The sequence below is a fragment of the Electrona antarctica genome, assembly GCF_951216825.1.
Source record: "Electrona antarctica genome assembly, chromosome: 14".
Taxonomy (NCBI): Eukaryota; Metazoa; Chordata; class Actinopteri; order Myctophiformes; family Myctophidae; genus Electrona; species Electrona antarctica.
This window is the reverse complement of record NC_136795.1, coordinates 3,201,465-3,227,641: the sequence shown is the minus strand read 5'-3', so window position 1 is coordinate 3,227,641 and position 26,177 is coordinate 3,201,465. Positions and strand designations below refer to the sequence as shown.

Genomic DNA, 26,177 nt, shown 5'->3' with positions numbered 1-26,177 from the left:
TTTCACGATTTTTCAAAAATAGCAGACCTACAAGCTCGTAGCGCAGCACTCGGTGCCGCGCTACGAGCTTGTAGATCTGCTATTTTTCAATAGCTAAAGTGTAACATAATGCTTCAAACGCCAAAAGGGGTTCCCGCCCAAAATGGGATAATATTAGGTTTCCTTATCCCAGAGTTACTGCAATGCGAGTTTCAAAAAGTTCACTTGCAGCTCTTCACTCTAGTGACAGGATTGCACGCACGCACGCACGCACGCACGCACGCACGCACGCATGCACGCACAAAGCAGTTTTCTTCTATATTTCTTCAATATGCTTGCACAAATACTCTGTGTGCATAGATAGATAGGTCTATCTTAAATATATGGTAAGTTAGACCTATCCCTTTCCTTCAGTAAAAACACCCACTAGACTAGATGACATAGAGCGTCGCAGCCCTGCCCCCTTTCAGAACAACGAGGGCCCAGGAAATAATTCCCCATTCATTTCCCCCCCTAGACGTTTCAAAAAGTATTTATTTAAAGACGTTTACGCCACGGACAGAGCCAAGAGACAAAACATATGACAATAAACAATGTTTTTTGGGACGATCAAATAAGTCTTTAAATAAATACTTTTTGAAAAGTCTATGGGGAAAATTATTTCCTGACTGCGACTCTCTATACTGTTCTATCCTGAAATATAAATATGAAGTGCATCAGGAGCAAAGTGAGGCCATAGAGCGCCAAAGTCCTGATGTCACCCTGGTTTCAAGGGGTTCGCAGAAGTTTTTCTCTATGGAGAATGACATGGGGTCATCTTAAAATAGTCTCATATAAGAATTGTGATCCAAAAATAAACAAACTGTCTCAGAGATATTGTCGGGGAGGTGTCTCTGTATCGTCTATGACAGTCTTTGATTTAATTTTTTTTATTTTTATTTGTATCTCTTTTAGCCTTTCGGCTAATCTTCCAAGAGTCCAGAAATAAATTAAAACATTACAGAATACATTATATTACATTACAAAATAGTACATTGCATTTCAAAAATACATTTCAGATACCTAATCCTCAACTCATACAACCGCACACACTCACGCACACACAGGCACAGAATATGCCTGCCCACAGACAGATACAGTTCATTGAAATGAAATGAAATGAAATCTATATTTACCCAGGGTATCTGGGCTAAGCTCAAGAACTTGTTTCCAGCCAGGCCCTGCTCATAGAACACATTTCATCGTAGTGGTTGATGCCTTGTTCAAGGGCATTTCAGCGGTGGTAATTTTAACGTGTCGGACGGCTGATTCGAACTGGGAACCTTCCGGTATCTAGACCGCGCCGCTATCCGTTCGGCCACCGCTGCCATTCACCTATCTATAGTGGACTATGCATGGCAGGGTCGTCCTCTTCCCTGAGCCAGCTGAAAACCTGACCGCATACCAACACAGAAACTCAGTCTGTTTCTAGCGAAAATGTAACTAATTCGGCAGCAGTAACATTAGCATTTTCTCTCATTGATTCTTCATATCCTTCAGAGTGAAACCGCCAGGATGATTTGTTTATTTTTCAAACACAGTTCTTATATGAGGTGATCTAAGATCCCCCTTATGGGGATTATAACACTAATAAATTACCAAAAGTAATTTACTCTTCAGGAAACACTACCCTTCCTCTCTGCCTGACCTACTTGTTGTTAACTAGTTGTACGAACGCTTGTTTTCTATTGTTTATTGGATCTTGTTTAGTCGATACACTTAATTGTTTTAGCTCATGCTCATTTGATTTAGCTATTTTGTCTCATCTGTTTAAGGAAATAGGTAGCTGATATATTGCACTTTTACCTTAGCGCTAGGTATACTCTTGGTTGCTTGTTTTTGCAGAAAATGCACTAAAGACTTCTGGTGATTAGTAGTTTTTGTTCCCTACCTATGTTGAATACACTTATTGTAAGTCGCTTTGGATAAAAGCGTCTGCTAAATGACTGTAATGTAATGTAATGTAATGTAATGTAAAAGTACACGAACCCGTGGACTTAACGCCCTCTAGCGATATTGACGTCAGACTTCGGTGCTCTATAGCTAGACAGGGTCACGCAACCTCAATCAACTAGAGGTACAACGCATGAATTATTGAGGGGTGAACGGCATTACTGCTCAGTGCACTCGCAGGAGGTCTGGATAGCCTGATTAAGTGAAAAAATCACACCCGTGTGAACTGAGTGGTGTAAGGTTTTATATAGACTCGTCTTCTGATGTGATGATTTGTGACCATGAAGTTGATTCAGCTGGAGTTTTTGTCCGATGTGAGGTATTATATAAGGTAAGGTATTATATAGCCTGATCAGCTCTGATCTGACGTAATGAAATCACACCTGGATGTGATTTCACAAATGGCTTTTTTTGTGCAGAGAAAATGACCACGGTTGCTACGGTCATCCAGTTCACCCGGGTGTGATTTAATTACGTCAGAAATTATTTTGAACATAGCAACCATGGTCATTTTTTTCTGCACACAAAAGCCAGTTGTAGGAGTGGTTTACACCACTCAAAAATGTGAATACTTTTCCCACCACTTGCTTATAAATCCAGCCTGCTTTTCACCCCCCCCCCCCCCCACAGGGATGCTGCACACTGTAGAAGACCGAACCACTCTGGAGCAGGTGGTCCAAGGTGAGACTCGTCTCTATGTGGGTGCTATAGAGGAGCAGAGATTATAATAGGGTGCATTTTGCATCCCAAAACGCAGTTTATAGTTAAGGGACGCAATACAACAATGACCTCTGCATCCACGGGATGCACTACTGTACTGTTTTTTAATTCTAGTTTATTTTGCTAGCTTTAGTTATAGTAATCATTTCTTCTTCTGTTTTCTACATGAATATAACCACATTATAACCATATCAAATGAAATGCGAGGTAAATGCTGCAATTTGTAAAAAAAGATATGACACTAACAACTCATAAAATGTCCCTGGGACTCATCTAAAAGACCATCCATGCATCCTGGGACTCATTACATTGAAAACCTATTTACATCACTGGAGTAGACACTAGGGCATTCACTTCTAGTCATTTTTTGACGATGGACTTTGACGATGGAGAGGGCCACTGTATTTCCACACTATAGAGTGTCGCAGTCCCGCCCCCTCGAGAGACCCCGAAAATAATTCCCTGTTCATTTTCCTCATAGACTTTTCAAAAAGTATTTATTTAAAGACGTTTACACCGCGGACAAAGCCAACTCTTGTCGTGACAAATCATGTATCAATAAACACAATGTTTTGGGCCGAACAAATAATTAGAAAGAAGAAAAAAACGGCAGGTTACAACACTTTTTTTGTTGTTGTTGTACTTCTTTGTAATTATTTGTTTGGTCCAAAATATTGTGTTTGTTGTCATGATTTGTCACGACTCGAGTTGGCTTTGTACAACGCTTAAAAGGTTATTTAAATAAATACTTTTTGAAATGTCTATGGGGAAAATGCATTGGGAATTATTTCCTGGGCCTGGTGTCGTCATGAAAGGGTGGCGGGACTGCGACGCTCTATAGAGTAGACACACATGCACACATGCATACACCCTCGGCAGACTCTTGGCACTTGAAGCAATACAATTTGTGGTAGTATTATTAGCCTTGCAAACGGGGAGCAATAAAACGCGCCTATAGTTCATTTTCACACGCCCGCGACTCACCAGACCTGGATTCTGTTTAGCTTTTTTTTATACGTTTGCATTGTTGCGTCCCTCTTCAACAGACCTGGAGGAGACCTGTGTTGATCCAGGCAACAACACCTGCGTTCCTCGCTTCACGTTTGCAAGGCCCTTTAAGTGTATTGTTATGATGAATGGGATTCATGTGTGCACGCAGGCACGCACACACGCACGCACACACACTGTGACTGTACTCAAAGTAAATATGTTAATAGTGATAAAACCACTAGGACTCTCTTTTGACTAGAGAGAATCATATTCAGACAGTATCTCTGGAAGCTTTTTGACCTGCCTTTCAGTTCTCTGAGTCTCACTTGGATTCTCCTTGCCTGTCCCTCATCATGTCCCATGATTATGATCCAGTGTGCTCGGCACATACTTGTCTCTTGTCCTCCTTTTTAACCCATTTTGGGCGGGAACCCCTTTTGGTGTTTTATAAGCATTATAAATACTTTAGCTGTTGAAAAATAGCAGATCTACAAGCTCATAGCGCAGCACTTAGATGAACTTGGTAGGTCTGCTATTTTTGAAAAATCGTGAAAATGTGACGCAGATCTTTGAATATATATTCTTTCAGTGTGTACGTGTTTAACTCAAATCTTTGCCTGTGAAAACATATTTTCAGATGGGGGGGTCGGCGGACAATTACATATATTTTTGGGGGTCCTTGACATGAAATTGTTTGAAAACCACTGACATAGAAATATGGGTTTTTTCCAGAAAGACATTTTGTAGAATCGGTACTCGGTCGAAATGGGTTAAATGGCGGCCTCTCATTGAACATGGAGGAGTTTTTTTAGGGGGGAGAGCTCTCTCTCAGTCACACATTTCAGTCTCTGCACTTTAAGGTCTTTTAAAATGTAATATGTGTGTTTAAGAGCGGCAGCTGAATGATTTTATGGTAGCTGTGTTTAACCCATTTGGACCTGAGGACGATTCTACAAAATGTCTTCTAAATCCTAACAGTTTTCTGAAAAACCTATATTTCTGTGTCAAGTGGTGCTCAACCTTTTTCTCGTCAAGGACCCCCAGAATTATCTGTATTTGGCTGCGGACCCCCCATCTGAAAATATGTAGTTCCAGCGCCGCCCCAAGAGAAAAGATTTGAGTTAAAAAACGTTGGCACCGAGTGCCGCGCTATGAGCTTGTAGATCTGCTATTTTTCAATAGCTAAAGCATAACATAATGCTTAAAACACCAAAAGGGGTTCCCGTACTGAATGGTTTAAACTCCCAGCGGACCAGTGCAGTTTAATATTGAGCACGGTGCTTAAGGTTTGATAGCGCGATGGCTCTGCTCGTGGAGAATGCATAAAGAACACCGCTTTTGACTCACTGCCGGTGAGGCTCTATAAATAATGCAGCCTGTGAAAATCTGTGTGTGTGTGTCTCTGTGTGTGTGTGTGTGTTAAGTAATATGCATGCAAGTATAATGTGTGTGTGTGTGTGCGTGCGTGCGCATATGCGAGACAAAAACCCCCATTAAGGTCTGATTCAATTACTTTATTGGAGTATTTTACGTACTGTTGTAGTCGTTAATCAGTACATGGATTGAAACCTGTTTTTGTGTCTTGTCTCAATCCACAGATCACAGTATTTCATTATCTTTGAGTTTCTTTTCGATTGAACTTTGTTTTTGTGCTCTGCATGTTCTCTCTCTCTCTCTCTGTGTGTGTGTGTGTGTGTGTGTGTGTGTGTGTGTGTGTGTGTGTGTGTGTGTGTGTGTGTGTGTGTGTGTGTGTGTGTGTGTGTGTGTGTGTGTGTGTGTGTGTGTGTGTGTGTGTGTGTGTGTGTGTGTGTGTGTGTGTGTGTGTACAGTGCTGGTTCAGCTACTCCTAGAGCTACAGAGTGAGCAGTACATACGATATGTTTTGGATGAGATACGCACACAGGTGAGACAGCACGCACACACACACACACACACACACACACACACACACACACACACACACACACACACACACACACACACACACACACACACACACACACACACACACACACACACACACACACACATACACTGAAACAGGACAGGACAGTCGTGGTTGTTTGGTAAACAGCTAGTGTGCTAGTAGGGTCATAGCTGGCCTATTGTGTCACCTGTCACCTTGGGAGGGAGGGAGGGAGGAGGGAGGGAGGGAGGGAGGAGGGTGTGGGGGGGAAGGGCTGGATGGAGCGAGTTCTAAAATGAAAGAGAGGCTCATTCAGCAGCAGGGAGGACAGGTGTCAGGGTTCCTGCGTGTCCTTAAAAAGTCTTAAAAAGTCTTACATTTTAGCCCACCACAACCAGCGCGCAGATAGCAGAAACTATACGGCCCGCTCCGTTGAGGCACACACAAACAAAAAACAAGCCCTAATACCACCACTTATACAGAACAACATAAATGATACAAACCAACAGACAACTACACAACCCTTTGTTGCTCTCACAAGAATGATGCTGGCAAAATGACTCAAGATAGAAGAGGGTTTATTTGTCACTCACTGATACAGGTACAGTGAAATTATCATGATGGCAGAATGGCAGCACGCCCGGACCTTTCCTGGTGGCCTGCCGCCTATTGGCCTGCCTGCCTGTCAATTTTTAATTTTTTAATTTTATTTTATCATGGCGGCCCCCTACGGTCGCGCCCCCCCCCAGGAATATGCCCGGTACGTCCTATGGCCAGTCCAGCCCTGCTGGGTGTAGTGTACTAACTAGCTTACTAGCAGACTGGGTTTGTGACTGGGGATTGTCAGAGCACAAGTGTCATGTTTAAACCAGTTAGGACTGAGGCAGATTAAAAAAAAAAAAAAAAGGTCTTCTAAACTAAATCCTAAAAGTTTTCTGAAAAACCTAAAAGTCTTCTAAATCCTAAAAGTTTTCTGAAAAACCTACGTATGTTTCTATGTCAGTGGTGCTCAACCTTTGTCATGTCAAGGACCCCCCAATCAAACTAAAAACAGAAGAAGAAGAGAAGGCCATTATGACAGAGGCAGGCAGGTGGTGGTTGGTAAAGGCTGTGTGTATAATAGAGGTGATGGCAACCAGTGATTACGCCAGATCAAGATGTGGGCAGGTTTAATTTTACATTGTCAAAATGGAGCTTGATTAGGACACATTTAACCCACATTTAACCCCCCTGGAACAACATATTTTCAGCTGGGGGTCGGCGGCCAATTACATATATTTTTGGGGGTCCTTGAAATGAAATTTTTTGAGAACGACTGACATAGAAACAAGGTTTTATAGAAAACTGTCAGGATTTAGAAGACATTTGTAGAATCATTCCCAGGTCAAAAAAGGTGAACACGGATCATCCTTGCCATTGTAATATTAGTTTGTTTTGCCATACAATCGCATATCCAATTTCAGATAAATCCTCTGGTATGCGTGTGACTCTGCATACAGTGAGAACAAGCTTGTTCTAGCTCTCTGGAGTATGAAATAAAGGAAGGATTGCAGGTTCGTGGGGTTTTATTGAACGTACTCATGAATTTAAATGAAGAATATTTTCATTGTCGCAGATCAAAAGAATGTTAATAGAAAATCTGCGAAGGGAAAAAAATGACAATGCATGGAGAAGATTTTATTATCACACAGCCAGCTATTATTACCAACCAGAACCAGTGTTGTTTTTGTCGACTAAAACTAAGACGAAAAATGTTCGTCGACTACCTTTTTTCACTGACGAAAACTAAATGGAAACTAAATGACTAAATATACTGACAATTTCGTTAACAGATAGAAACTAGACTAAAATGTTAGGAAGGGACTAGTGGACAAGAGATCCAGTATAAGTAATTTTACAATATTTGTTGCATGCATAAAAGATTGAGGAGAGGGTGATTCAGGGTGATTTATCCCACCCACCAGAGGTCCATGAATAGTATCGGCAGTATAAAGTTTCAGAAAGACGTGAAAGAATATTTAATGAACCTAATTCTTCTCCCCTGAGCCAGTTGGCTCAGAATAGAGGGAGGTTCTAAACTCAATCACTGAAGCTGTCTCTTTTTGTTTTGTTTTTGTTGTTGTTGTTTCAACCCGTTCCCAAATTATGACGTGCAAATTGAATGCACTTGGAAAATCATATTCCACATTGGGATATCTGTGTCCTACTCCTATTCCATTCCGTATCATTCTGGGAAATGTTGAAGAAAAGAAAAGCAGTTTTTTTTCTTCTTCGTTTTTGCAACTCAGGCACTAAATATCGTAAGATTTTAGTCGACTAAATATCGTAAGATTTTAGTCGACTAAATCTACAGTTGATTTAGCCGACTAAAAGGTATTTTGGCGGGGCTAAATGCTGTCGTAATGACTGATTTTACACTTGCTGAAAATAGCAGATCTACAAGCTCACAACACGTCGCACTGCGACAGCATTTAGCCCCGCCAAAATACCTTTTAGTCGACTAAATCAACTGTAGATTTAGTCGACTAAAATCTTACGATATTTAGTTGACTAAAACTAGACTAACACTAAAACATTCCAGGTGACTGAAAAAAAGTGACTGAAACTAAATGAAAACTATTGAAGAGACTATATGAACTAAAACTAAAATCTAAATTTGCTGCCAAAAACAACACTGCACATTTGGCCTTGTATACGGACATGGTTGGTGACCCCTGCTTCTTCTTAGAACGGAATCCAGAGAAAAGTACGCACATCTACAAAAAAACTTTCAGGTGCTGAACAAAAAGATCCTTGCCCTGCTTCTTCTTACCCATTCTGTCTCTGCTCCTTCTCTCCGCTCCACCATCACACGTCCAAGTTGTCTGACCAGCGCAGCATGCGGGGTTTCCTGCCCACCGTTAACTTCCTGGGTAGACTGGTGGAAGCTGTCCCCAACCTGCCCCAGAGCCTGGTGACCAATCACGGTGAGAGATACTCAAAATTTTTTACATAGTGTGTCTTCTGTGAAAAGCATGGCTGCATGCGCACCGAAAAGTAGCAGATCTACAAGGTCAAGCTGTGAGCTTGTAGATCGGCTGTTTAGTAATTGGCTGTTTAGTAATTGACTGTCATTAGTAATTTGAAGATGAAAGAGTGAAGTGGTCAAACTAGCAATAGAATACAAGTTTTAATGGGCACGGTGGCAGAGTCGGTAGTGCTGTCGCCTCACAGCTAGAAGGTCCTGGGTTCGATTCCCGCTGGCGACGCTGTGGGCGCTGGGGTCGTGTTCCCTTCTCCGCATCATCAGTGCCCATACCTGAGGTGGCGTTGGTGAAAGGGCCTTCTGTGTGGAGTTTGCATGTTCTCCCTGTGTCCCCTAGGGTAGGTACCCTCACAAAAAACATGCAGTAATCCTGGTCTCTAAAACTACCTCCCCCTGGCCAGCTGGGGCGCCTGATGGAGGGGAAAGGAACTGGTTGGAATAACGTGTTCCTTCCATGCACTGAAAAGAAACAGCTTGGACTCCTCATGCATAGAAGGAGGCATGAGGTCAGTCCGCTGCCCCCCCAGGTTGGCAGAGGAAGTGTAGCGGCCAGGATTACACTAGATAATTGGCACTGGGTGAAAAAAACTGGGTTGCAAAATCGTGGGATAAAAATTATTTAAAAAAAAAATACAAGTTTTAGAAGCATCTTCCAGAAACATGAATGGTCTCAGGAATGTCATAAAGGACAACCTTAATGCCTCAAATCTGTGATTTCTTCAGTTGGTCGGCCTAAACCGTCATCATTTTCAGTCTTGAGATTTTACGATACGATACGATACGATACGATACAACTTTATTGTTATTGTTTTGCGTCCATGACGTCACCGTTCAAGATACAGACAAGACAGACACAATACATTACAAAAGATACATTACAGGACACAAATCACAGAAGCAGACACGAACAAGAACAATAGAACATATCCTCTGGTTTACCTATTTGGATTTAAAAGCAGAACAGACTGGTGTACAAAAGAGTTCTTTTACATATGTGTCAGACAACACAGAATTATTTCGCTTTATTCCGTGCTAGCCTCATATAGTACACAACACATTAGTTGCTCAACACAGTGAGATATTCAACAGGCCAGATAGGTTCAAGGTTCAAGGTTCAAGGTTGTCTTTATTTGTCTCCCTTGGGAGAAATTTGTCTTGGAGACAGAGTCACAGCTGCATACAAATAACATACACGTTCACATAAGAAAAACACCATGAAACATACAAAATAGAGATATTGCACACATTCCCTTGATAAAGTGCAGTTTAGTCAATAAAGTGCATTCGGCAATCTCTGATTGAGCATTTTGATTGACAGGGGAACAAATGAGTGTTTAAATCTATTATACATACTAGTCCTTACCCCTTCCGAATATATGAACAGCAAATGATGTTCAGTGTCGAAACAGCGCGTGTGTTCACATTAACATGCCCTGTCCAGCCACGCAACCCCTGCGTTGGCCGCGATGCTTCCACAAAGAAGAAGTTATGTCGACTGACGCAAGAGTAGCTAGTAGTATCAGGGTCCGAGTTGTTTTCCCCGTGTGGGTCTGTTACGCGGAAAAGTGTGTCCCAGTATTTGTCCGTCCCAACATGCATTTCACTGGTGACCCGGACGCCGTCCCAACATGCATTTCACTGGTGACCCGGACACCGTCCCAACATGCATTTCACTGGTGACCTGGAAGCCGTCCCAACATGCATTTCACTGGTGACCCAGAAGCCGTCCCAACATGCATTTCACTGGTGACCCGGACGCCGTCCCAACATGCATTTCACTGGTGACCCGGACGCCGTCCCAACATGCATTTCACTGGTGACCCGGACGCCGTCCCAACATGCATTTCACTGGTGACCCGGACGCCGTCCCAACATGCATTTCACTGGTGACCCGGACGCCGTCCCAACATGCATTTCACTGGTGACCCGGACGCCGTCCCAACATGCATTTCACTGGTGACCCGGACGCCGTCCCAACATGCATTTCACTGGTGACCCGGAAGCGGACGGACGGACGGACAGACAGACAGACAGACAGACAGACAGACAGACAGACAGACAGACAGACAGACAGACAGACAGACAGACAGACAGACAGACAGACAGACAGACAGACAGACAGACAGACGGACAGCGATCGCTAAATTATTAGATAGATACCGTGGAGTTCTATATCTCCTACCGGATGGCATTAGCTCGTACTCTTGGTACAACACAACTAACACAGTGAAATACATGTTACCTACTGAACATGGGGAGAATCAGGATACATTGCATATAATTATATATCTGACTTAAATGGTCATATACTACTCAGTAATTAGTTACTCGTAGTCGTAACTGCTCATTAGTCATTTTATAGTTGAGTGGCTGGCCACAATAGTTTGGGATTTTCCAGTATAGTGTAGTTTGTTATTTTTAGAGTGGTTTTTGCTAGTTTTTATTAGTTTGGATTTTTGTGACAACGCTTAGTTTTAGTTTAGCTTTTTATTAGTTTCAGTGTTAGTTTTAGTTTGTTCATACTTTATTTGTCAGGTGCAGGATTCAAAAAGGTCAGAGTAAGTACAGTAGGCCCATTTTACAATAAAAACTCAACAAAAGTTACTGTTGGTAACGAGAAAACTAAACTAAAACTAATGGCATTTTGTCTATGATTTCAGTTAGTTTTAGTTAGTTTTTATTTATTTAGTTCAGTTCAACGAAAATGTAATTTGTTGATTTTGTTAGTTTTTGTTAATAATTATATAATATATATATATATATATATATATATAATTATATATATATATATATAATTACCTTGCTTTCCAGACCACCTATCTAAAATTAAAATAAAATCCCATGAGGCAGTACAACACAGACACTTTGCTTCTAATCTCAGACATATGAGGTGGAGTCCTGTCTCTCTGCTGTCATACCTCTCTTTGTGTGATTTTGTTTTTTACAATGATCTCTGAAGTTAATAAAAGATTGAGGAGAGGGTGATTCATCCCACCCACCAGAGGTCCATGAATAGTATCGGCAGTATAAAGTTTCAGAAAGACGTGAAAGAATATTTAATGAACCTAATTCTTCTCCCCTGAGCCAGTTGGCTCAGAATAGAGGGAGGTTCTAAACTCAATCACTGAAGCTGCTTTGACTCTTTTTGTTTTGTTTTTGTTGTTGTTGTTGTTTCAACCCGTTCCCAAATTTTTACGTTCACATTGAATGCACTTGGAAAATCATATTCCACATTGGAATATCTGTGTCCTACTCCTATTCCATCCCGTATCATTCTGGGAAATATTGAAGAAAAGAAAAGCAGTTTTTTAACTTTAACTTTATTGTCACATCACATTACAAGTAACATGGGTGAAATTCGTGTTTGTGCAGCAGCTCATCATTGCAGTTAAAAGAAAAACATAATGTGCATAGTACATGACTAATCTACATGGTACAATATGTAAAAATAAATAATAGTGATGTAGCCTACGTGTATATATAAGGTAGTCTCTACTAAAAAGAGACCAGTTCAGTTCAGTCTGTGCAGTGTCACCAGTCCTAGTTCTTGTTCAGAAGTCTAATTGTTGACAAGTAGAAACTGTTTCAGAGTCTGGAGGTGCTGCTCTTGATGCTCATGTAACGTTTGCCCGGCCGTGGGCGCGGCAGTGGCTTGAACAGGCTATGGCTGGATGGGGTGATGGTGGGGTGATGGTGGGGTGATGGCCCTGATAATGTTTTCAGCCTTAGCCACACAACGTCTCTCGTGTATTTCCTGGAGCGGGGGAAGCTCCCCTCCCACGATGCGCTGTGCTGTTCCACTTGCACAGAACAACCGTGTGCTTGTGTCCGTTTTGAAATGAATCAGTGTTGTTTTCGTCGACTAATACTATGACGAAAAATGTTCGACTACCTTTTTTCACTGACAAAAAAAACTTAAATAAAAACTAAGCCATGATGACTAAAACTATGACTAAATATACTGTTGATTTTGTCAAATAAAAACTAAACAAAAATGTTAGGAAGGGACTAGTGGACAAGAGATCCAGTATAAGTCATTTTACAATTGGTTGCATGCTGAAAATAGCAGATCTACAACTCACAACGCGCTAGAATGGCTATTTTCAGCAAGTGTAAAAACAGCCATTACCATGGCATCAAGGCCCATCAAAACACATTTTAGTCGACTAAATCAACTGTAGTTTTATTCGACTAAAATCTCATGATATTTATTCAACTAAAACTAGACTAACACTAAAGCATTCCAGGTGACTAAAATGTGACTAAAACGGAATGAAAATTATTCAAGACTACAGACTATGACTAAAACTAAAATATAAATTTGCTGCCAAAAAACTACAACACTGATGAATGAATGAATGAATGAATGCATTTTATTTAGCACCTTTCCAAACATAAAGTTACAAAGTGCTTTACAGACAGGTTAGAAACAACAATCAAAAGCAACATCAAGAACATCAGAAATAACAAAGCATAGAATCACATCAAAACACATCAAGGAAAAAATAAATACATATATACATACACACACTGATACATCGTGCCCCGTGCGTGCGTGCGTGCGTGCGTGCGTGCGTGCGTGCGTGCGTGCGTGCGTGCGTGCGGCGTGCGTGCGTGCGTGCGTGCGTGCGTGAGTGAATTTGCGTGTCCTGTCCTAGCAGGGAGGAGATGATGTACTTCTTAACGCCTCCCTATAGCCCACCCTCTCCTCACAAAACACACAGTGATTACATCTCTCCTGTATAATACGCCACCTGCCCTGCCACTGAACTGTTCCTCCCATTTATCGCTCTATTTATTTGTCTAGTAATCAATCTGAAAGGTGTGTCATCATCACGCCACGGTGTTTATCTGTCTGTAGATGAAAGCTATGCGTGTGTGACTGAACACCGAGTATACATTTGTGTGTTTGTGTTATGTGTGCACTCTTAATGTGTGTGCGTGTGAGTGTGTGTGTGCGTGTGTGCGTGCGTGCCGTGTGTGCGGCCTTAGGAATCTGGAGGCCCGTTTCATGACCAAATGAGGCCCCATATGTACCTATGACATAATGGTTCTGTTGATACAGGCGTATTGACACATAGTTTTGACTGTCCAATATCACATGCAGCTATTACTCTCGACAATTATGCAGCAACAACACCTCTCCTCATCCTGCCGTCCCTTCACAATAAAGTGTCTCCCATTTACCTCCCAATGCTGCACATTTTACCCAGGTTATTAACAGGAAATAGGTGTAACTTTAACATCGTGGGAGAGAGTTAGGGTAGTGAGTGAGAGAGAGAGAGAGAGAGAGAGAGAGAGAGAGCCAAGGGTGGTGGTGGGGGGGGACGTTGAATGACGTCTGGCGGTCAGTCGTAGCTCGGAGCTGGTGAAACATAGCCAAAGGCCTCCCTTGCGTGCGTGCGTGTGTGCGTGCGTGTGTGCGTGCAGTGTTGTTTTTGTCAGGAAATTTTGATTTTAGTTTTAAGTCATAGTCTCTTGAATAGTTTTCACTCAGTGGAAAAAGGTAGTCGACGAACATTTTTCGTCTTAGTTTTAGTCGACGACAACAACACTGCATGCGTGTGTGTGTTGTCCTGAATGAACAGGCGTCCGTCCGTGTGGTTTTACTGTTATGTATTTTCATGAGGTGTTAGGCGTCATGCACACACACACACACGCGTGTGTATGTGTGTGTGTGTGTGTGTGTGTGTGTGTGTGTGTGTGTGTGTGTGTGTGTGTGTGTGTGTGTGTGTGTGTGTGTGTGTGTGTGTGTGTGTGTGTGTGTGTGTGTGTGTGTGTGTGTGTGTGTGTGTGTGTGTGTGTGTGTGTGTGTGTGTGTGTGTGTGTGTGTTGCACTGCAGCCCCTGCAGGGTTGCTGATGCTAGATGCGGGCAGCCAGTATTGACTGTGTGCACCTGTCTGTCTGAGGCCTGTCAGTCAGCGAGGCTCTGTGGGGCTGTTTGCACTAATGACAGCACACACACACACACACACACACACACACACACACACACACACACACACACACACACACACACACACACACACACACACACACACAGATTGACCCCCAATAACCCACCACCCCCCCCATAACCCTTCCGGCTACGTGGGTCGATGTCATCGTCCAAAAGGCCCTGACAGAGGGGTAAAGTTATGGAGAGAAGTGACGAGAGTGGAAGATAGAGTCTGTAAAGGGGAGGAGACGGATGGACGGTAGAGCTGGCGGAGGTGAAGCTACAGAATCACAAACAGAATGTAAAGAAGAGATCGTTTCATCAGACCTCTCGGATCTCTCTAACTGTGCACGCACGCACGCACGCACGCACGCACGCACGCACGCACGCACGCACACACACACGCACGCACGCACGCACGTACAGTAGTGCGTGACTCTTTGATTATTTCTCTTCTTCCCATGCACCCCTTTTGCCTCTGCCTCTTTTCCCCCCTCTTCCTCTTCCTCTCTCTCTCTCCTTCCTTAAGTTACACCTAATCTATAGTTCTCAGTTCTTCATTCTCCCACCCTTCATCACCCTGACATTACCTCTCACCTCTCCTCTCTCCCTCCATCTCTCTCCCTCCATCTCTCTCCCTCCATCTCTCTCCCTCCATCTCTCTCCCATTCATTCTCACCTCTCCTCTCTCCCTCCATCTTTCTCCCATTCATTCTCACCTCTCCTCTCTCCCTCCATCTCTCTCCCTCCATCTCTCCCTCCATCTCTCTCCCTCCATCTCTCTCCCTCCATCTCTCTCCCATTCATTCTCACCTCTCCTCTCTCCCTCCATCTCTCTCCCATTCATTCTCACCTCTCCTCTCTCCCTCCATCTTTCTCCCATTCATTCTCACCTCTCCTCTCTCCCTCCATCTCTCTCCCTCCATCTCTCCCTCCATCTCTCTCCCTCCATCTCTCTCCCTCCATCTCTCTCCCTCCATCTCTCTCCCATTCATTCTCACCTCTCCTCTCTCCCTCCATCTTTCTCCCATTCATTCTCACCTCTCCTCTCTCCCTCCATCTCTCTCCCTCCATCTCTCTCCCTCCATCTCTCTCCCTCCATCTCTCTCCCATTCATTCTCACCTCTCCTCTCTCCCTCCATCTTTCTCCCATTCATTCTCACCTCTCCTCTCTCCCTCCATCTTTCTCCCATTCATTCTCACCTCTCCTCTCTCCCTCCATCTCTCTCCCTCCATCTCTCTCCCATTAATTCTCACCTCTCCTCTCTCCCTCCATCTCTCTCCCTCCATCTCTCTCCCTCCATCTCTCTCCCATTCATTCTCACCTCTCCTCTCTCCCTCCTCTTCTGCTTCTACCTGAAGCTCTCATCTCTCATCTCTCATCTTTTACCTTTTACCTTTATCCACAACCCCTTGCCCCGTCTGCGTCTCTCTCTCTCTCTCTCTCTCTCTCTCTCTCTCCCTCTCTCCCCCTCTCTACACCCTCCCCCGTTCTCTCTCTATCTCAGTCAGTATGCGTCTCACATATTTTGGTTTTAATCAAACATGTCCTGCAGGCGTTTGGTTTTGATCCACTTCACCGAACAGCTGGGCCTGAGCTTCTCTCCCTTGTTCAGTCTGTAACTCCACTCACTCCACTTTTTTCTCTTTCCTCCTGCCGTCTTCTCCCTGTCCTCGCTCTTTCTCTGATCCTTTCTTTCAGCGAGTGTCCCCTCCTGGCTCCTGATCTCTCTTATTCACTCTCCCCTCCCCCCCTCCCTTCCCCCTCCCTCCCTCCCTCCCTCCTTCCCTCCCTCCCCCCCTCCCTTCCCCCGCCCTCCCTCCTTCCCTCCCTCCCCCCTCCCTCCCTCCCTCCCTCCCTCACTCACTCATTAAATCCAAGCTCCGCCCGCCTGAGAGCATACTGTACCTGTGTTAACCCATTTAGTCTTCTAAATCCTGACAGTTTTCTATATCAGTGGTGTTCAATATTTCATGTCAAGGACCCCCCCCCCCCCCCCTCCCCATCTGAAAATATGTTGTTCTCAATATATATTCAGAGGAAGATTTGAGGGACATTTTCACGATAAAAAAAAAATCACACCCGTGTGAACTGAGTGGTGTAAGGTCTTATATAGACTGATCAGCTGTGGTCTGACGTAATGTCTGACGTAATGAAATCAGCATCAACCAATCAGCATCAACCATGCTCATTTTTTGAGCACAGACAGACGGACAGACACGTAAACTAACAAAGCCAGTTGTAGGAGTGGTTTACACCACTCAAAAATAGCAGACCTGCACTCGGTGCCGTGCTATGAGCTTGTAGATCTGCTATTTTTCAATAGCTAAAGTAGAACAGAATGCTTAAAACACCAAAAGGGGTTCCCGCCCAGAATGGGTTAAGGTACTGGTTTAATTTAGATTCCCTTTAGATGGAAGTTGTGGAGACTGAGAGGGAAGATACCAAACACAGGGGAAGATATTACCAAGGGTCTGGTCTGTCTTGACTATATTTAGGTTTTGAACCAAGTCGTAAAGTTAAGGAGGTTAGATTTAGAATTTGGGTCAGCTTCGCAAGTTTATTTTCCCGACAAGGTGATTCTGGCTGGACGTAGCCTTATAAAGAAGGGAGTTCGACGTTAAGTCATCCTTAATCCTTGAAGATGGAGTGCACCATTTTTGTATTTTTCCAGTTTTTCATGTGTCTATGAGGTGACAGTACTTCATTAGACACCCTGGAGTCGTTTTTATGTGCAATGGTGTATTAATTAACTTTGTATTTAGGGTTTCTTCCTGGAGGCTGAACCCTTGACAGTCAAACGGGCCAATGAAATAAACAGTAATATAGTGACATCACACTATCAGCCCCTCCCCTAATCCCTCCCCCTTTATCATACAACTACAGCTGTGGGTGCGGCTTCAGTTCAGCTGGATCACCACCCATCACCACCCACCAGGCAAACCAGGCATACTTAATGAACTGGTGGGCGTGTCCACATAAAAGCATGATTTTAACAAATACTGTACACTTTTTGGAAAAAGGTTCTTCCTCCTTATATTATATAATTATATATTATATGGCCAGGGGGAGGCAGTATAGAGACCAGTTCCTTTCCCCTCCATCAGGCGCCCCGGCTGGCCAGGGGGAGGCAGTATAGAGACCAGTTCCTTTCCCCTCCATCAGGCGCCCCGGCTGGCCAGGGGGAGGCAGTATAGAGACCAGTTCCTTTCCCCTCCATCAGGCGCCCCGGCTGGCCAGGGGGAGGCAGTTTAGAGACCAGTTCCTTTCCCCTCCATCAGGCGCCCCGGCTGGCCAGGGGGAGGCAGTTTAGAGACCAGTTCCTTTCCCCTCCATCAGGCGCCCCGGCTGGCCAGGGGGAGGCAGTTTAGAGACCAGGATTACTGCATGTTTTTTGTGAGGGTACAGTACCTACCCTAGGGGACACGAGGAGAACATGCAAACTCCACACAGAAAGGCCCTTTCACCAACCCCGCCTCGGGTATGGGCACTAATGACGTGGAGGAGGAAACACACCGCCAGCACCCACCTTGAGTCCTGGGTTCGATGTGAGCCATTTAACCCATTTAGACCTGAGGCCGATTATAAAAAAAATGTCTTCTAAATCCTAAAAGTTTTCTGAAAAACCTACGTTTCTGTCAGTGGTGCTCAACCTATTTCATGTCAAGGACCCCCAGAATTATCTGGATTTGGCCGCAGACCCCCATCGGAAAATATGTTTTTCCAGGGACCCCCCCCCCCCCCCCCAGAAGCAAAGATTTGAGTTAAAAACGTTCGCTCTGAAAGAATATATTATTCAAAGATTTGCGCCACATTCGAAAATAGCAGATCTACAAGCTCGTAGCGCGGCACTCAGTGCTTGTAGATCTGCTATTTTTCAATAGCTAAAGTATAACATAATGCTTTATACACCAAAAGGGGTTCCCCGTTCCCACCCAGTATGGATTAATAAAATAGCTTTATAAATAAATAACAGTATTATGCTGATGGCTTCTCACCGACAGACAGACAGACAGACAGGCAGACAGACAGACAGGCAGACAGGCAGACAGACAGGCAGACAGACAGACAGACAGACAGACAGACAGACAGACAGACAGACAGACAGACATACGGTAGGAAGTTATTTCCATAACTATCACCAGTGCTGAATATGAAATATGAATACAGAATGATGAACTGCGTCCAAAGGTTTGAGTATGGAAATGACCTGCCCGCCCATAAATAACACCTGCATGAAAACCCAAAACTGTTTTTTTTTGTTTTGGAAAAAGAGAGGGAAGCAAGATTTATTTCTAAAAAAAGAAGGAAATTACATTTCTGTCTCGGCTGTGATAAAAGTAAATAGGGAGGTGCAAATTCAATAACGGTATAGGCCTGTACTCATCACGTCGTCTGAAATACGGGGCAAATATTATGAGGTTGGGAGACCAATAAAATAAATGAATCAGAGCTTGCCCATCACCACAGTCTATTGATTTTGAGCGGTCGGGAGCAACATTTTACACATGGAGAAAATGGGCCATTCTGGATAATGAGTACTTTTCATACTTTCAGTACATTTTGTTGCCATTACTTTTGGACTTTTACTGAAGCACACTTTGAATTCCAGACTTTGGCCTCACTCAGACCTTTAAAACATTGATGCATGCTTGTTGTATGAATGTTGTAAGTGTCATGGCCGCCCCAATGCATTTCCAATGGAAGTCACATGGTTTGATACAACATTTTGGACTACAAGCTGTCTTTCGGTTGTGTTTCGACTGCGCCCCTCCCCCTCATACAACACAAATGTTGTGTCAAACCATGTGACTCCCATTGGAAATGCATTGGGGCAACCTGTATCACACCCTTTGTATACAACAAGCATACATCAATCTGTTGTGACCGTGTGAGTCAGGCCTTTTACTTACAGTAAATATTTCTATATTGCAGTATTGCTACTTTTACTCAAGTAACAGATTTGAGTACTTTTTCTGCCAACTCTGCCAGTCAGTGTGTCTGGAACCTTCTCTGCCTCTTCTCTGATTTTATTTTCTTTCCCTTTTTTTCCATGTAGATTTTTCCCAGTGTTTTCACCGTTATCGGTGGACTGTCAAAAGCATTTTACCACATGACTGCACAAAATAAATATATAGCCTCTACACTAGGGCTATCACGATCACGAAATGGCGATTAAGGATTTGATTCTTTTTTTGTTTGACAGTTTGACATTTTTGTCGCATTGCACAGGGAAGATAGAGTACATGGAATAACTTAAATACACAAAGAAATGACTGACATTGACTGGTACTAATAATGAAAAGAAATAATTATAATGTTACACTTTTATAGTAATAATACCTGATCTACAAGCTCGCAACGTGCCCAGTGGCGTGCACAGACATTTAGAGGGGCAGGTGCTCAAGTTAAAAAAGGGCACCTTGTGCAGCGCGTGGAACCGGCCGGTTGCCTTAATCCATTATGGGCGGGAACCCCTTTTGGTGTTAGCATTATGTTATGCTTTAGCTATTGAAAAATAGCAGATCTACAAGCTCATAGCGCGCCACCGAGTGGCGCGCTATGAGCTTGTAGGTCTGCTATTTTTAAAAAAAAGAAAAAAAAGAGAAAAAAATGTTTTTTTTCTTCTTTTTTTTCTTCAAAAGGGCACATTGCCAAAAGGGCAGGGGGTGCTCTAGCACCCCCTAGTGTCTATCTGTGCACGCCACTGCACAAAGAAATGACTGACATTGACTGGTACTAATAATGAAAAGAAATAATTATAATGTTACACTTTTATAGTGGCAATACCTGATCTACAAGCTCGCAACGAACCGCATCGCGAGGTGTTGTGAACTTGTAGATTTGCTATTTGGCCGCAACTTTGGAAAACGAAGGGACACGATTATGACCATTATGCAAAAGAACTGCGATTCAGTCAGGGCAACTCATGGATGGATGGAATATATATTTATTGAATATAAAATGAGCAATAATTTTTATCATTTTTTTGGCGATGAATTGGATCTGCTTTTTAGGGACTCGGATCAAGCGCATCAGTCCCAACGTTAGGGACTCCGAATCCCCCGTGTACCTAAACAGCAGATCGGTGACGGGCGCACCGCTCATTTAGATCAAATACCTTTAGATCATACGCTGAAGTATCTGGGCTTTTTTTCCTCGAAATTCCGCCGAAAATAGCTTGCGCCGTTTGTTTACATTCCAGCGCACCAAATCGCCATCTTGCCAAGCAGAATGGAGGGGGGACGTGTGAGGCTGTTGTAGTCAGACAAAACCCCCGTCCACTTGCATTGGACTCAATTTCCCAGAAGCCCTTGCAGCCCAGCTTAAGTTTTGATTTCCGGTTTCGTCATCATAACATGAAGCTCTCTCCCCCTGCTCCGCGGAACGACTGACTTTCTTTTTAATTATAAAAATTCGGCGATTTAGACACATAAAACAAATAGCGGGAAACGCGTAATAAGCAGGGCATATCGTTTGATCAATCAATTTAAAGCCCTGAAAATGTTTTAACCACCTCCGCTTTGTGTCGGGGATTTATCTATAACCCATTTAGGCCTGGCGTCGAAATAAGAAAAACGTCTTCTGAAAGAATATATATATATTCAAAGATTTGTGCCGCATTTTCACGATTTTTCAAAAATAGCAGACCTACAAGATCTTGTAGATCTGCTATTTTTAAATAGCTAAAGTATAACATAATGCTTAGTTAAAACACCAAAAGGGGTTCCCGTCCAGAATGTGATAAACAATGACCACTCAGGGATTTCTTTTCACCGGAGGAAAAATATTCTGTATGAGGGTTTTCTCTTGGCAATATCGGTAGAGGGCGCAGCGGAGTAACTAAAAGTATTTTTTTCTGGTGGAAAAATAATCGCTTTTTGGCCAAAAAGTACTTTTTATACATGTGGTGGGGGGGCTCAGAGTGCTTCCACTAAGGAAAGTAGGCTTTGTAATGACTCAACCCGCCTATGTATTGGTGAGAAGCAAAAACGTTCTTTTTATTTACGCTAAAGACGAGAGGCTGGTCTGCATTTATGCGAGCCCCGGAAGTCATATCGGTAACATAGCTCTAAACTAGCCTGGATCCAGCCCAAAGACCCCGCCCACTCTCTGAGTGGACTGCGTCTCTTGGTCTGGTGTTGTGCTGTGAACCTATCATTTCTTCGGTACAAAAATGTATTATCCAATGAGAATCGGTGGTGGGGGTGGGTCTAACGAACAACCAATCAGCGCCGAGTCCCGTTTTCAGCGTCATCACGCAGCGCAACACACAGAGGAAGGAGGGAAAAACAACACCAATGGCTACTGGTTGAGGGAAATTCTAATCCCCTCCCCCTTGAAATCGCTCAGACAGGAGACAATGTCAGACTGAAGCTTCAAGAAAGCTACAGTCTGATAATCAGGCTAGCTCTAAACGGCAACGGCATTAGAGTTATGGACCAGAGCTATACTTACAGGAGTAACAGGACGTTTAGGCACGTTGGGTTCCTGGCTCAGCTGGCTGTGTGCAGCGCGCTGCAGGAATGTTATGTCAGGAGGAGGAATCTCTAGATTCCTGTCTCAGCTGTTGGTACGCAAATGCGCTTGGCATGCCTTTTGATGTGTCGCGCACAAAACGTTTTGACGACGCATGCGCACTGGCGTACCAGTTATGTACAGGCCTGATCATATCACACAAACATAATTGAGAAAAAGAAACGGGCCCATGGTCAGCTGGACCGGAGTCACGTAGATATGGTGCATTTATAATGTTCACCTTCACATTCAAACCCTAGATGTGCATAGCATAGAATGTTTTTCTCCTTTCCTGCCATTCCCCTTTTTCACATAGAACAACACTCTGTAACCTTCCCGTCTTTTCACTATCTTCTAGTGCCCTTTATTGTACTCTGCTGTACCCAGACAAGGATATATATATATCTTTATTGTACTCTGCTGTACCCAGACAAGGATATATATATCTTTATTGTACTCTGCTGTACCCAGACAAGGATATATATATCTTTATTGTACTCTGCTGTACCCAGACAAGGATATATATATATCTTTATTGTACTCTGCTGTACCCAGACAAGGATATATATATCTTTATTGTACTCTGCTGTACCCAGACAAGGATATATATATATATCTTTATTGTACTCTGCTGTACCCAGACAAGGATATATATATCTTTATTGTACTCTGCTGTACCCAGACAAGGATATATATATATATCTTTATTGTACTCTGCTGTACCCAGACAAGGATATACAGTATATATCTTTATTGTACTCTGCTGTACCCAGACAAGGATATATATATCTTTATTGTACTCTGCTGTACCCAGACAAGGATATACAGTATATATCTTTATTGTACTCTGCTGTACCCAGACAAGGATATATATATCTTTATTGTACTCTGCTGTACCCAGACAAGGATATATATATCTTTATTGTACTCTGCTGTACCCAGACAAGGATATATATATCTTTACTGTACTCTGCTGTACCCAGACAAGGATATATATATATATCTTTATTGTACTCTGCTGTACCCAGACAAGGATATATATATATATCTTTATTGTACTCTGCTGTACCCAGACAAGGATATATATATATATCTTTATTGTACTCTGCTGTACCCAGACAAGGATATATATATCTTTATTGTACTCTGCTGTACCCAGACAAGGATATATATATCTTTATTGTACTCTGCTGTACCCAGACAAGGATATATATATATCTTTATTGTACTCTGCTGTACCCAGACAAGGATATATATATCTTTTTGTTTCTTCTTCTTCTTTTTTTCACGCACGCACGCACGCACGCACGCACGCACGCACGCACGCACGCACGCACGCACGCACGCACAGTCGCACAGTCGCACAGTCGCACAGTCGCACACACACTGGATGATCCCTGTTGACAATGAGGAGTTCTCTCTGTTCCCATCCATCTTGCAGTGCCCTTGTTGGAGCATCTGTGTTCGGCCGTGCTGTATCCAGACGAGGGGCTGAGGGCGTCCGTTCTCTACCTGCTGCAGGTCAGTGTTTATCTGTGTTCGGCCGTGCTGTATCCAGACGAGGGGCTGAGGGCGTCCGTTCTCTACCTGCTGCAGGTCAGTGTTTATCTGTGTTCGGCCGTGCTGTATCCAGACGAGGGGCTGAGGGCGTCCGTTCTCTACCTGCTGCAGGTCAGTGTTTATCTGTGTTCGGCCGTGCTGTATCCAGACGAGGGCCTGAGGGCGTCCGTTCTCTACCTGCTGCAGGTCAGTGTTTATCTGTATCCAGACGAGGGGCTGAGGGCGTCCGTTCTCTACCTGCTGCAGGTCAGTGTTTATCTGTGTTCGGCCGTGCTGCATCCAGACGAGGGCCTGAGGGCATCCGTTCTCTACCTGCTGCAGGTCAGTGTTTATCTGTGTTCGGCCGTGCTGTATCCAGACGAGGGCCTGAGGGCGTCCGTTCTCTACCTGCTGCAGGTCAGTGTTTATCGTCAACCATCTTTTTTCACTGAAAACTACATGGAAACTAAATGAAAACTAAGCTCTGATGACTAAAACTAGGACTAAATATATTGACAATTTCATCAATAAATAAAAACTAGACTAAAATGTTAGGAAGGGACTATAGTGGACAACACTTGCTTGCATGCTAAAAATACCTGATCTACAAGCTCGCAACTTGTAGCTTATAGATCTGCTATTTTCAGCAAGTGTAAAATCAGTCATTACGACGGCATCAAGGCCCGCCAAAATAAATTTTAGTCGACTGAATCAACTGTAGATTTAGTTTAATCTTATGACATTTAGTCGACTAAAACTGGACTAACACTAAAACATTCCAGGTGACTAAAATGTGCTTTGCAGGTGGTGTGCGGTGCCTCCGGGGGCTCCCTGGTCCAGGCTCTGCCCACAGCGCTGCGGGACAGAGTGTGTGTCCTGCTGCTGCAGACGCTGGATAACGCCCGCTCCCATCAGCTCCTCGTCAACTGCCTGGGTGAGAAATGGTCCCCGTATACAGTGGCGAATAGTTCTTATAACTGTCATGGGTGCCCCCCCGCCCCGCCACCATATTAGCATTTGAATACCAGTTCTGTGAACAGGGAACAGGCAACGACCACCACCACATATCAGGTCATATCGTATCGGTGAAATGTCTACCGATATGCGCCGATATGAAAAACCCGATGCGCCGATATTTAAAAAAAAATCATGTTGCTGGTCTGGTTTTAAAACCTATACAATTTACAATTTAGGCATTTAGCAGACGCTCTTAATCCAGAGCGATTTACATTAAGCAGGGTTCCTACACTAAATTATGGAATGTATGGAATTAGATTTTAGTAATTTCCAGGTCTGGATAAGTATGGAAATAAGTCCGGCGCCCGGCCCCTTGGCTTTCTCACTTTCTGAACTTTTTAGTTGAACAGCCATGGTACTGTACCATTTGTCACAAATAACATTGTGACAAATGCTTATCTGAACATTTACTAGTTACGCAGTGATAGTAATTATTAGAAAAGGAAAGGAAAAGAAAAAACACGTGTCAAACAAACAAATGGCAACGAGCAGCCTGGAAACTACGCTCAAAACAATGCTGGGTGAGCTCAAAGAGGATATCACCAAACAAATTGGTGGCCTCAGATTGGACTTTGAGACTTTTTCGTCTGAGATTAAACAAATGAAAACTGACATAAAAGAAGTCCGCACCGATCTGAAGGAAACCACAGGAAAGATCAAAGAAGCAGAGGATCGGATCAATCAGCTGGAAGAAAGAGAGGTGACAACAAACACCGCTCTGAAACGTCTGCTACGAGAACAAAAGAAGATGGAGGAAAAGTTGGATTATATGGAGAATAAATCCCGACAAAATAACATACGTATTTATCAAGTCGCTGAAGGATTAGAGGGGGATGACCGGTTTTATTAAATCCATATTGGTGGAAAAGTTGGAGATGCCTTTGGACACTTTACATATCGTGGCAGCCCACCGCTCCCTCGCCAAAAAGCCGGTCGGTGAGGGCGCAACACCCCGGTCTTTTGTGGTGCGCTTCATGGAGTGGAACACATGTCAGAAGGCTCTAAAAACAGCCTGGTCGACAAAAGACATCACGGTCGGAGATAAACGTATTTATTTCGACCGTGACGTGCCACATAAGGTACAAAAGGAAAAACGCAGATATGCCCCAATAAGACAACAACTGAAGGAGAACAACATAAAGTCGTTTATAATACACCCGGCTAAACTGAAGGTCTTCGGAGAAGATGCGTCTTTTACCATATATGACACCCCAGAGGATGCAGAGGCAAAACTACGGGCCAAGGGATTAATCTCAGCAGAGCCGTGCCTCGGAGCGCAGCGCGGCGCGCCGCGCAAAGAAGGGGTTAAATCTACACCCTTCCAGGAAAGCGGCGGGGATGAAGAGACAGTTGCCAGCATCTTGGAAGAATTCAGGGAAGAACTCAGGATATGAGTGACATCTTTCATATGAATGCAGACTACTGGACGGGTCTTTCTTTTGTCCTTCCCCACGACGTACAATGGAGAGCCATTAACACCTCTCTAGAGGAGATATGGAAGGACAGTGGCGAGCCGTCTGAAAAACTTTAAGGTATGACTATAAAATGACT

The 26,177-nt window shown here is 43.6% G+C and overlaps 1 protein-coding gene across 1 annotated transcript in view; it reads left to right on the top strand.

Moving 5' to 3' along the window:
• The window catches only part of mei1 (meiotic double-stranded break formation protein 1), a gene marked incomplete at its 5' end in the record, with an annotated part of 203,305 nt that overhangs the window by 8,495 nt on the left and 168,633 nt on the right, over positions 1 to 26,177 (top strand). The window contains 5 exons of the mRNA XM_079519702.1: positions 2,602 to 2,652; positions 5,511 to 5,584; positions 8,448 to 8,553; positions 23,512 to 23,876; positions 24,414 to 24,543. Of these exons, the coding sequence (XP_079375828.1) occupies positions 2,602 to 2,652; positions 5,511 to 5,584; positions 8,448 to 8,553; positions 23,512 to 23,876; positions 24,414 to 24,543 (726 nt within the window). The remainder of the gene's footprint in view (positions 1 to 2,601; positions 2,653 to 5,510; positions 5,585 to 8,447; positions 8,554 to 23,511; positions 23,877 to 24,413; positions 24,544 to 26,177) is intronic.